Source organism: Protobothrops mucrosquamatus, unplaced genomic scaffold (genome assembly GCF_001527695.2).
Source record: "Protobothrops mucrosquamatus isolate PMUCROS unplaced genomic scaffold, P.Mucros_1.0 scaffold2457, whole genome shotgun sequence".
NCBI lineage: Eukaryota > Metazoa > Chordata > Lepidosauria > Squamata > Viperidae > Protobothrops > Protobothrops mucrosquamatus.
The window spans coordinates 97,542-109,796 of NW_015388529.1; the positions used below are offsets into that span (position 1 = coordinate 97,542).

At 44.1% G+C, this 12,255-nt stretch overlaps 1 protein-coding gene across 1 annotated transcript in view; it reads right to left on the bottom strand.

Moving 5' to 3' along the window:
• Positions 1-949: 949 nt before the first annotated feature.
• Positions 950-12,255, bottom strand: part of LOC107295719 (iroquois-class homeodomain protein IRX-6) — a 40,965-nt gene continuing 29,659 nt past the window's right edge. The window contains exons 3-9 of the mRNA XM_015825041.1: positions 10,526-10,699; positions 8,758-8,867; positions 7,371-7,678; positions 6,118-6,219; positions 3,337-3,445; positions 2,225-2,264; positions 950-1,021 (exon numbers count right to left, since the gene is read on the bottom strand). Coding sequence (XP_015680527.1) covers positions 950-1,021; positions 2,225-2,264; positions 3,337-3,445; positions 6,118-6,219; positions 7,371-7,678; positions 8,758-8,867; positions 10,526-10,699 — 915 coding nt within the window. The remainder of the gene's footprint in view (positions 1,022-2,224; positions 2,265-3,336; positions 3,446-6,117; positions 6,220-7,370; positions 7,679-8,757; positions 8,868-10,525; positions 10,700-12,255) is intronic.

Below are 12,255 nucleotides of genomic sequence, written 5' to 3' on the forward strand. Positions count from 1 at the left end.
AGGACTCTAGTAGAAAGGTTAGGACTTCAGATATGGCCACCTATTATGCAAATTCCCGTTTCAAATAATGCACTTGTGTTTGATCAGCCCTTTCATCTCTCTCCAAACATCTCTCTATTGGAAAAGGTTCATCTGCAGGGCTATAAATTCTCCTGGATGTGGAAATCAAATGTGCATCAGCTACACACACTTAAGAATCTTCCCTAAATATTTGGATGCCACTGGCCTGAAGATGTAGACTTTTAACCCATCTCCAATCCTGGTCTTTCTTCCACGCTTCACTCTTTCATCTTCTGCTCCTTTCCTGATCCATGTATCAGTCTCTACTCAATAACCAAGATCCATCCCACTGATTTATAAAAGCAGAATCCATTGGATAATATTGATCACAAATGACACACTGTAAAATGTTGACCCCGATGAACTTGGGGGAAAGCTAGTCTTGGGTTGATCTGCAGATGACCTCTTAATTAGCACAGTGATTAAATTATGGGCCTTGCTTGCAATGAGTCAAGGAACAAAGGCTTCATTCTTCTCTGGGCTTCAGCTCTGTTTATTTGTCTGCCCAGAGAGTGTTTGATGACACTTTTAATTAAGGAGAAAGAATGCCGAGTTATGTACTCCTTTCTGCCTCAACTTTGTCAGGGGCAATAATGCTCTTTTAACTAAACTGGGATGATGACCCACTAAGAATGTCCTACTTTATCCCTTCCTTGCCTTAAAGAAAATATTGTTGCCCCTATTGACAAGTCAGGCAGATATTCACAGACAAACTTTCACGCCAATTAGGATGAGTTATTCATAAAGAAAGCACCGAGATTGGTTGAATAAGAAATCCAGTCCAGAAAGGATAAAGATCGTGAGATTGCCATGCCACTGAATATTCCCAATCTACTTGAGAGTAACTTTGCTCACCAACATTTCTCTTTAGACCTTTTCTAGACCTTTATCAGAGCAGGTTGGTGACTTTGGAGCTGTCCATGGTATCCGAGCCAGGCTCATGCCCTTGTTTAACTCTGGCCTCAAAATTATCAGATTTAGAGGGATGTAAAACTCGAAAACGGGTACCAAACTATAGAACCAATTAAGTGGGACCCAGATTTGTGATTCATGGCTAAGACAGGTCTCACCAGGGATGCTCTAATCCTTGGATAAATCCTGGAAGCCTCTGTCATGGCTAGGGTGGAAAAAAGAAGAATGGACAGATGGATGGACAGATGGACAGGCAAAGGGGCAAACAGAGGGACTTAACTTAGTGTAATGTGTGAACCACATGACAATGGCGAGCCCCTATATCCTGATGCAGGTTCAATATACACCTCTTCCCAAGCTGAATTTACCTGACACAATAACTGTGAGTGTACAATAAATCTGAAAGAACCATGTGGACAGATAGTGGGGAAAACACACCAGTAAGGAAATTGTCCAAACCAGGATTTCAAAATATTATATAAGAAGCAAAACTGAGAGAATTCAATCAGTACTGATAGTAATGCAACTCAGTGAGTGCTGTTTCTCTCCCTTCCTCCCTCCCCACCCTCTCTTTTTCTCACACACATACTTCCTGCCTCTTACATTTCACATTTTTCTTGAACAGCATTCAGTTGTTGGATTTTTAATTAGAGAGTTTTAAAAATACTTTTCATGGTATCTTTGTACAAGGCAATAATAAACAAATGTGCAGGTTGAACTAGGGAAGGACTCTTTTGAAGAAACAGGACACACAAACACACTTAATTTAAAAAGGGGGGAAAGCAAGTATTCAAAAAAGAAAAATCTGAAAACCTGTTGGAACGATGTTAACCCCCACACATCCCGTACATATTTGGGATATGAAAAGAAAAAGAAAAAAGAAAGAAAGAGATTGGTTCAATAACCACATTGTTAGTTTCCATTATGCAGAGAATAACACATCTACAACAGACGCCAAGATCTCTCAAAAATCCAAAATACATTGGCAGAATTTTACTGGAGAGTCATAGTTCAATTAATGTAGTTTGATGACAAACGTAGTGCATGAGAGATGCTCATATAACATAGAAAAAACAGTTCCTATGTATGTTTTCTGGTAGGCCTTGTGATGGTGAAAGTTGTGTTATCTCTTCCCTTCCTCTGACAAGAGAAGCTGTAACACTCATTCATACTCTGAAGAGTGTTGAGAAAAAAATGAGACAGACAAAGAGAGATAACGGGTGTCTTCCCTGGAAGCCTGCTGTTTCCATACCTTCTTGAGAAGTTCAAGTAACATGGTGGTTTTCAATAACCTGAAAGACAGAAAAGGGATCTTATTAGCCAAAGTAAAGGTCTGATAAAGTATTTCTGATAAAGTACTCTATTCGCGATCTTGATCATTTAGTAGAGAGCAGGTGGCCTTTTTAAATATATTGATATGAAAGCAGACAGAGTTGAATTTGGATTCTGAACAACGTGGTCTTCAACCATGTTGTTACTGGTATGGCTTCCACTGCATTAATTTTTGCGTGACAATTACAGACAATCCCAATCTGTTGAAGTGCTAGAATTTTGCTTTGCTTTCTTTTTTCAGTTTTCATGATAAAAATACAATGGAACAATGTGGAGTGTTCTGTTATCTGAAATGTCTCCTGTTAAATTTTAGTTACTTCACTGGTCTTTTGTGAATTAATTAAAGTCACTACAAATGGATAGACTAGATCAGGGGTAGGCAACCTTGGCTCTTTTATGACTTGTGGACTTCAACTCCCAGAATTCCTGAGCCAGCCATACTGGCTCAGGAATTCTGGGAGTTGAAGCCCACGAGTCATAAAAGAGCCAAGGTTGCCTACCCCTGGACTAGATCAAAAATATGTAGACTTTGCCTGGGTACTAGATTAGACTATTATAAATGTTCTGCTTTTAGACCCTTGCATGTTCTTTTAAAGAAAACACTTGGTTGAAAGAAATAACAGACTGAATCACATTGTTTTTTATTCCTGTATCCTTTTCTTGGTGGCGATGACTTTGTTTCTCTTTCTTATTTTTCATGATTTCATGAAATCTTCTCCAAACCCTCAATTTTAGGATGAGAATGAATCCACTCATAGCATTTTTTTTCTGGCCAAAATCAAAAGGGAGAGAAAGCATGCAACGAATTGCAAAGATAACTCCCTTTATTGAAATAGTAACTCATAACAAAACGGCTCCACAGCATATGGGATGCTGGAGGCTCCAAACTTGAATGAAGACCCCCCCATCCTTCAGAGTCCAAATGTTTCAGACAACACGGCTTGGGATCAAGGATGTTGGGAACTGATCACAGCCTGTGATCAAGGATATTCTCCACACAACACAACAGCCTTCTGACTCACTTTTTTTCACCTCTTCATCACCGGCCGGAAAGCTGTTCTCAGTTTCTCTTTATGTTGACTGAGGCAAACATCACTCAGGTCCAGAGAACTTTGAGCAGCCCGGATGCTCCTCCTAAATCCTGTCATAACAGAGAAATGGAAACTTCTCTCAGCTTTGGATGAATTGGCTCACCCAAAAAATCCTAGGCTACATTCAGACATGCAAAGTTGCTTTGGTTTACAGAGCCCATCCTTGAGCAGAAGAACCTTGAATTCACATAAGTATTTATTCATACAAAAGGACTGGTAATTGTCATGGATTCAGGCTTCTTCCTATAGTATCTCCTACAATGTTCTAATGACTCCAGGGAGGCCCAGAGATGCTTTCAGAGGAGGCAAAGAAGATTGGTCAGTTTCTATCCATTTTTCTAGGAGTGCATTTTCTGCTAGGAATGAAGGTCCATTCATGAGATCTTTGGAACCAACTCATCCCGCTTTCTCTGAGTGAACATTTCCCTGGTTGCATCCTACCATTAAAACCAGCTATAATGAAACCGTACAGAAATAATTATTTCTGTGAACTTGCTTTTGGATACTGCCTGCTACATCTCTAAACAATTTCCTAGAGAAGATCCCATCTGTATTTCACTGACCTCAAGGTGATTCAGGATGGGATGTGAAAAATATCTATATGTTACTTATATGTAAGGGTGTAGGTCTATACATATCTTGTATATAGTATGTTTTAAATGTGTGTCATGTATGTGTACACTTTGAGAGCCAGCAACTCAATTTCATTTTTAATGTGTGCCGTTGTGCCTACAGGAAAAAATGACAACACAGATGATCTAACCTAATCTAAAAATAAGATAAACAGTGCTTTTTTTAACATATTGCAGAAAATGGTGTCGTGGTAGAAACAACTGAATGGAAGAATGACAATAACAATAACAGAGATATCAGTACAGTTTTGAATTAATTCCAATATGTTATACCCCATTACTCCAAGGTTTCTTTTAAAGCCCTAAATACTTATTTGTTTTCTGTTGCATTGTCTTTTTAGATAAATATACAAAAGATTTCTGAAGACGTATTTAGCACTTTTTACTACTTTTCTGAGCAAGATAGAATAATATTACTGTTTATTGCTACTGTGAATTGGTTTAATGATGACTGATGACCTCCTTAATTTAAGGCAGAGGTGTCCAACTCTGGCACCTTTAAGATCTGTGGACTTCAGCTCTCAGAATTCCCCAGTTGAGCATGGCTGGCTGGGGGATTCTGGGAGTTGAAGTCCAGAAGTTTTAAAGTTCTCAAGGTTGGACACCTTTGATGTAAGGAGACTATATCAAGACATTGTTCCCAAATGGCTCTATTCACTTGCTTCAAAATTTGTGTTATGCCTCAGAAGGGTTGATCATAGAATTCACACTGCAATTGGGGTGTTTTATATAGAAATGCTTAGGGGAGAAAAAGGTAACCAAAGCCTACTATTTCTCACAGTGGCCATATACCACTGTGATGGCAAACCATAGAAAGACCAAATTGCAATTTCCCACTCAATCCTTTGGGATAAACAACAACAGCAGCAGCAAGAAGCGGTGAATGCTCCAACACTGGAAGTTTTTAAGAAGAGACTGGACAGCCATTTGTCCGAAATGGTATAGGGTTTCCTGCCTAAGCAGGGGGTTGGACTAGATGACCTCCAAGGTCCCTTCCAACTTTACTACTACTACTACTACTACTACTACTACTACTACTACTACTACTATTATTATTATGTAGTTAATTTTAAAAAATAAAATAAAAAAGGGAAATTGGTTGCTTGCCCGATTTAAGGTGTGAAGTATCCATTTGCTAATTATAAGCTGAAGCTTGTTCTCCCCACATCAGTCGAGAAAAGTTAAATTTAATTTGGTGCAAGCCATCACATTTCACATGTACATTAGCCAATTTCACTGGAGTTGTAGGTAACGATAACACATTTCTGGATTAGACCCTAAACTGGAGGTTTCTTCCCACCCATGATATTCCTCTATGCAATTCCAAAGTTGAGCTTCAAAGCTTACATTCTTCAACCCCTTTCAAAATAAGCAGGGAGCCCTATTTCCTTCATGCTGCCAAAACTGAGACAAGGATGCCAGACCCATAATTACTTCAGAAAATAACTAAGTGTTCATTGGTTTCTCTTGAGTTTAAACGTCTGTGTTGGACTTCTGGGCATTACATGAACTTCTTTCTTTTGCCAAACTAAGGACGGTCTGAAAATAAAACAAGATGAAAAGGCTGCCAAGGTAACTACCTTCTGTTCCTGTTGCATACTGACATGTCTCCCCTAGCATGGGGTAGGACGCATAGTTTAGTGCAATGGACTGTAGGTTGAAGGTTGAACTCTTAAAGATCTTAGCTGGTGGTGGCAGCTCTTCCAAGGCCTTCTCATGAATGGGTTGAGTTCTGGCAAGGTTGCCCAATGGCCTCGCTTCACGGCATTGTCCGTCAGTCCCAGAGCACCTTCCCCTGAGCACCAAACAATCAGGGCTCTCTGTCCTTGGAGCAGGGTGGCTGGCGGACCCCACAATCATGTTGGCTCCTGCCGTATGAGCGAGGGACCAGATGCGTGGCTTCTCTGGAGTTTCGTAGAGCTGGTCTTGAGTTGCAAGACTTCCTGCTGTGTTACTCTCCTTGTGGCCAAGAAAGCCCCCTGTAATGGGGGAACGTTGCTTGGCGCATGAAAAAGCATGAAAATGACTGGCTGAGCTCCCAGTACAGCTGTTCTTCTCAGACTCGGTCAATGCTCTGCCAGTTAGGAGGCCATCCTTCAGCTCATCTTCAACCTTCAGGCCTGGTTCCTCCTCGTCTAAGTCCTCCAGATCGCTCAGTTGCAACTCCTTTTCTTCTTTGCAGATTTTGGGGTCTATGGTTTGAAATAAAAAGGAATAAAGAACGGGAAAACAGTCACCTTAAGGAGTTAATTAAGAGCAAGTCAAGTTGGTTTTACGTATAGAGATGTCGGTAATTTGGCTTCTCGGGGACTACCACAAAATAGCCTAATAACATCATCCCACCAAGAGGACAGGGTAGGGTATTTTTTTCCTGTAGAGATAAGAAACTGAGTCATAATACTTAAAAACAAACCCTTACAATCAGACGAAGGTGATTACAATTCAGGGTCGAAGGCAGATGCCAGAGAGAAGGGCAAACAAAGAAGTAAGTGATTCTCCTTAAAAATGATCCAGGATAGGAGTTCAAAATCAGGGCTGGGAACATTTGCCTTCCAGATGTTGGATACCAAGTACCATCATCCTTAAGGGGCTGTTCTGACAAGGCCTGATGGGAGCCAAAGTACACACAATCTAGGGCAGTGGTTCTCAACCTTTTTAATGCCGCGACCCCAACCGGTCGTACGTTGAGGACTAAACCGGTCGTAGGTCGAGGACTAAACCGGTCGTAAGTCGAGGACTAAACCGGTCGTAAGTCGAGGACTAAACCGGTCATAAGTCGAGGACTAACCCGGTTGTAAGTCGAGGACTACACAACCGGTCGTAAATCAAGGACTTTCCCTGCCCGGGAGCGCCGTGCATGCATGGTTCCGCCCCCTGCGCCAGCCGAGGCGTAGCTGGCAAGCGGCAGAGACGGAGCAGGCTGACCACCAGCTGGCCCAGCCCAAGGGAGGTAAGGCACCCGCCAGAAAAGGGGGAAAAAATGGCGGACAAAAAAAATGGCGGACAGCCTTGCTTGGCGACCCCCATGAAATGGTCGATCGACCCCAAATGGGGTCCCGACCCACAGGCTGAGAACCACTGATCTAGGGTATTCCAAGTGGTTTAACTGGGAATTAGAATAAGGACATTGGAAGGTGGGGAAGATCCCAACTTCAAAATGTTGGGGAAATGGTTGATTTCAGCCAGTCTTCTAGAACTTATGAAGTCATCTCCTTGGCCAGCGTAGAGCGTCAACTGCTGTACTGAAAGGACTTTAGGATGGAACATCTCTGATATTCTGTTATGCAAATTTATCTCCCATTTCTAGGGAGGAAAAAAAAGGATACTACCGTTCCACACGTACCTTTGTCTTCATTGTCGCTGCTACAGTCTTCCCCGTTCCTTCCCCGTTCCTCCCTCTGCTCGTCTCCCATTTTATTTTTAGGAGACCAGGTCATCTTGTTCTCTTTCTTGAGTCGCCGGCGGGCGTTGGCGAACCAGGTGGAGACCTGGGTGAGGGTCATTTTGGTGATGATGGCCAGCATGATCTTCTCACCCTTGGTCGGGTAAGGATTTTTTCGGTGTTCATATAACCATGCCTTGAGGGTGCTGGTGGTTTCCCGGGTTGCATTCTTGCGTCTGGATGAATTGCTAAAGTCCACTGTTCCATACCTAAACAGGCAGATGGAAATGAGCTGGGATGACTTCTTCCAAGGCCCAAAACACAAAGCTTCACAGACTAGCCAAAGAAAGGAGGAAGTTGTCCCAACATAACTCCTAACGCTACAAAAGAGAGGGGTTTGTTCTCTGTTTATGTACTAGTGGCCTCACAGCCTAATCAAGGAATTATCAAGAACACGCCCAACAACATTGACAGGGCAAGCCACTAGTGTAAAATAGAGAGCAAACTCTACCACTGATGACGTTGGATAATGAAACATCTGCAAGAAACCAAGTTCAGAGAGTACCAAGGACCCCACAGTCCTCCTCCTCCTCCTCCTCTCCACAAACCTCCCTCTCTTCTAGCACTGATGATGTTACCTAGTTGAGTAATGGCATGCCTGCAAGAGAGCAACCAAATTCAGAGAGCACCAAGGACCCCACAATCCTCCTCCTCCTCCTCCTCCTCCTCCTCCTCCTCTCAAGCTTCCTCTTTCCATTATATATTCAAGATGGACAATATTTAATATTTATTTGCTACGTATACTGTATGTAGGGATGTGGGTCTATACCAGTGTTTCTCAACCTTGACCATTTTAAGGCATGTGGACTTCAACTCCCAGAATTCCACAGCCAGCATTGCTGGCTGTGGAATTCTGGGAGTCGAAGTCCACATGCCTTAAAATGGTCAAGGTTGAGAAACACTGGTCTATACATATGTTGTTCATAGTATGTTTAGGTGTGTGTCATGTATATGTTTCACTTGAGAGCGGGCAACTAAATTTCATTTTTGATGTGTGCCATTGTGCCCATAGTATAAAAATGACAATAAAGGTTATCTTATCTTATCTTATCTTATCTTATCTTATCTTATCTTATCTTATCTTATCTTATCTTATCTTATCTTATCTTATCTTATCTCCTCCTCCTCCTCCTCTCCGCAAACCTCCCTTTCTTCTAGCACTGATGATGTTACCTATTGGGTAATGACACGTCTGCAAGAAAGCAACCAAGCTGGGAGAGCACCAAGGACTTGTCAACTGGGTCTGGAACAGAGCTACTGTGCCAGACCTAAGGGCAAAACCTCTTACCTGTCATACTGCCCAAAAGAATGGTCGTAAGAATAGTAGGCTGCTGCTGTTGGTTGAGCAATGCCTGCATGTAAAGCCGGTGAGCTGTCCTTCAAGTCATACTGAGAATTCTAGAAGGGGGGGGGAAACCAGGTAAAAGGCTAAGCGTGTGCATCCACCTCTTTCGTACCCCCATCCCCCAAGTTCCAATGTAGAAAGCAGGTACATACATTGCACTGAACTATTTTGTGGGTTGTTTCATTTCTGGCTCAGTGCCTAAGCATGGAGGCAGCAATCAATTATTTGGAGTCCTGCAGATCTATAAAACTTATTCAACAAATATTCAGCAAACCACGACTGAAGGGCGTGGCGGAGTGAATCATGGTTTAACATCACACAAATCATGTTTGAGCAGGGGATTGGACTAGAAGACCTCCAATGTCTCTTCTGTGATTCTGTTAAGTACTAAACAAGGACAAATCAAAAAGTGAACAAGACTTCTCTTTATACACCAGGATCTGGGTCTGCCATGTCTAATCGCTTACTATGAAGGAGTGGCATCCTACTGAGTTTAATGGGCCTTGAAAGCTTGCTTAGAATTGGGCATTTCTGATAGGCAGGTGACTCAGGGCAGAGCCAGGCGTTCTGCTTTCTCTTCCTTTTCCTCTTTCTCCCCACCTCTCTCTGTTCCTTTGCCAGACAGAATAGTCTTCTCCTCTTTTTGTTATTTTTATTTGAACTCTCTGGAGCTGATTTTAAAAAGAGGTTGGTAGACGGAGGAGGAGGAGGAAGAAGAGGAGGAAGAGAAAGAGAAGGAAGAGAAGGAGGAGGAGAAGGAAGAGGAAGAGGAGAAGTAGAAGGAGGAGGAAGATAAGGAAGAGGAAAAGAAGGAAGAGGAGGAGGAGAAGGAAGAGGAGGAAGAGGAAGAGGAAGAGGAGAAGGAGGAGGAAGAGGAAGAGGAAGAAAGAGGAGGAAGAGGAAGAGGAGGAAGAGGAGAAGTAGAAGGAGGAAGAGAAGGAAGAGGAGAAGGAAGAGGAGAAGGAGGAAGAGAAGGAAGAGGAGGAGGAGGAAGAGAAGGAAGAAGAGGAGAAGGAGGAGGAGGAGGAGGAGGAGGAGGAGGAAGAGGAGGAGGAGGAGGAGGAAGAGGAGGAGAAGGAGAGGCCCTGCCTCCAAGTCACTTACAACCCAAAGTTATTAATAAAACTGATAGGTCGCCCTAACGTCCCTAGATACCTGTCATATTATTTGCCATTCTTGCTTGTCTTGTTTCTTCTCCCTGACTTCACTAGATCTCCCTGAAGATAAATGAGGACAAAACTGAAAACACCCTCTGGGTAAATGGATCTGATCTCTGTCTACTTGCCAGAAGGTTCTCCAGGGGTTCTTGGAGGGTCCCTCCCCCTTCCTCCCCCCCCCATCAACTCCACGTGGGACCTTGGTACCAAACGGGCTTGGGAGAAGCGAAAGTGACTTCCACATTAAGGGTGGCGAAAAGGCAGCCTCGACTCGGCTGGAAGTCCTTCCAGATTTCCGCGAAACGCATTCTCTTAACACGTGTGATTCCCCCACAAACCACGTCTGGCTTCTGAGCAAGACTCGCTTTCTGCTCGGGGAGGCATCAACGCGGTGGAACTGAAACAGGCTTGTTTTTAAGCCAACACCCATTTGGCCTCTGGTGGGAACGGAACGTTTCTGACTTCTGAGACGCCTCCCCGGTCAACAGGGACTAGCGCCCTTGTTTCTGCCCTTGTTCTTCTAGCGACTCGTTGGCAGCGGGAAGGCCACTCACCAACGCGGTGTAGAAACTGGAGGGGTCGGCGTTGTAGGGCAGGTAGTTGGCGTAACCCGGGTTGGCCCCGGCGGCTGCGTAGGGCGAGCCGTAGATCCCCAAGGCCGCGTTGAGCTCCGTTCTGGATCCGGCCAGCAGCCGATTCTCGTAAGAGGGGCAGCCGAGGGTCGCCGGCTGNGGAAAAGAAAGGAAAAAGAAAAAGAAAAAGATAGGGAGAGAGGGGGGAAAGAAGAAAGGAAGGAAGGAAGGAAGATAGAAAGGAAGGAAGGGAGGGAGGGAGGGAGGGAGGAGAAAGAGAAAGAGAAAGAAAAAGAAAGGAAAAAGAAAAAGATAGGGAGAGAGGGGGGAAGAAAGAAAGAAAGAAAGAAAGGAAGGAAGGAAGGAAGGAAGGAAGGAAGGAAGGAAGGAAGGAAGGAAGGAAGGAAAAGTAAGTTTGGGATTAATTACAAATTCTTCGATTCTGGGAGCCCCTGATATCATCCTCCCCCCCCCCCACACACACACACAAAACACAAGTCAACACGGAGAGATCCAGTTGGCCCAGAAAGCCTGTGAAAGGGGGGAGGGAAGGGGGGGGTGAGAACAAAAATAGCAAAGGGAGCTGGGAGAAAAAAAAACCCGGGTAAATCCAAAGTCAACCACGCAACTCCTCATTCTAAGAATTCCTGCCCCCCTGAATTACTCAGCACTGCGAGAGCGCGGGCGGACTTGCCACCTTGCCAGCCAAAGGGGAAAACTTCAAAGACGCCGCCCCCACCCACCCACCCACCCCGCAAATTATCATGCCCAGCTCGGGGGGAGGGAGAATAGGCAGGTTTACTCAGTGGAGGAACTTCTGGGATCAGCCAGAGTAGGCTGGGTAGAGAGAGGAAGGCTGCTTCATATAAAAGGATGCCTCGAGTGTAGAAAGGGAATAGAAAGAAGAGCGGGGGGGGGGGAAGGGGGGACCAGCATTAGAGTAGAGTAGAGTAGAGTAGAGTAGAGTAGAGTAGAATAGAATAGAATAGAATAGAATAGAATAGAATAGAATAGAAAATATGGAATAGAATAGAATAGAATAGAATAGAATAGAATAGAATAGAATAGAATAGAATAGAATAGAATAGAATAGAATAGAGCTGGAAGGGACCTTGGGGGTCTTCTAGACCAGCCCCCTGCTCAAGCAGGAGAACCTATAACATTTCAGACAAGTAACCGTCTAGTCACTTTTAAAAACCTCGATTTCTGAATTTCTGAATTAACCAAGAAGATTTAAAAAGAAAAAGAAAGAAAAGAAAGGAGGAAAAACTGATGTAGACTCAGGTGTGCAAATAACCGGGGGAGGGGGAGGGGGAGGGCGGAGAAATAGGGATTGGGGGGGGGTTAAAGAGGTTTGGCGATGTTTGCCTGTTTGCGTTGTCATATTTGGGGAGGAATCTCTCATAAGAAATCCACAAAGCTCCCGGATTCCGGCCAGTTACCCCGGAATGAAATCCCCCCCGGAGTCGGAATGTCCTGTTAATCAGAGACCCCGCTGACCCCCGAAGGACTCCGGTTTCAAATCGGGAGTGACTCCCGAGCGAGCCCGTTTCTAAAGTCACAAACTGCGCGAATCTTTTCGCCGAAGTCAACCCAATTTCTAAGTCCGTCCCTTCGACAAACCGCCCTCCGGGGTCCTGGATTGATTGCTCGAACTTTCACTTTCCACCTTCCCGACCCATGAAGGAGAGGAAGAGGGAAAGGGGGGGGGG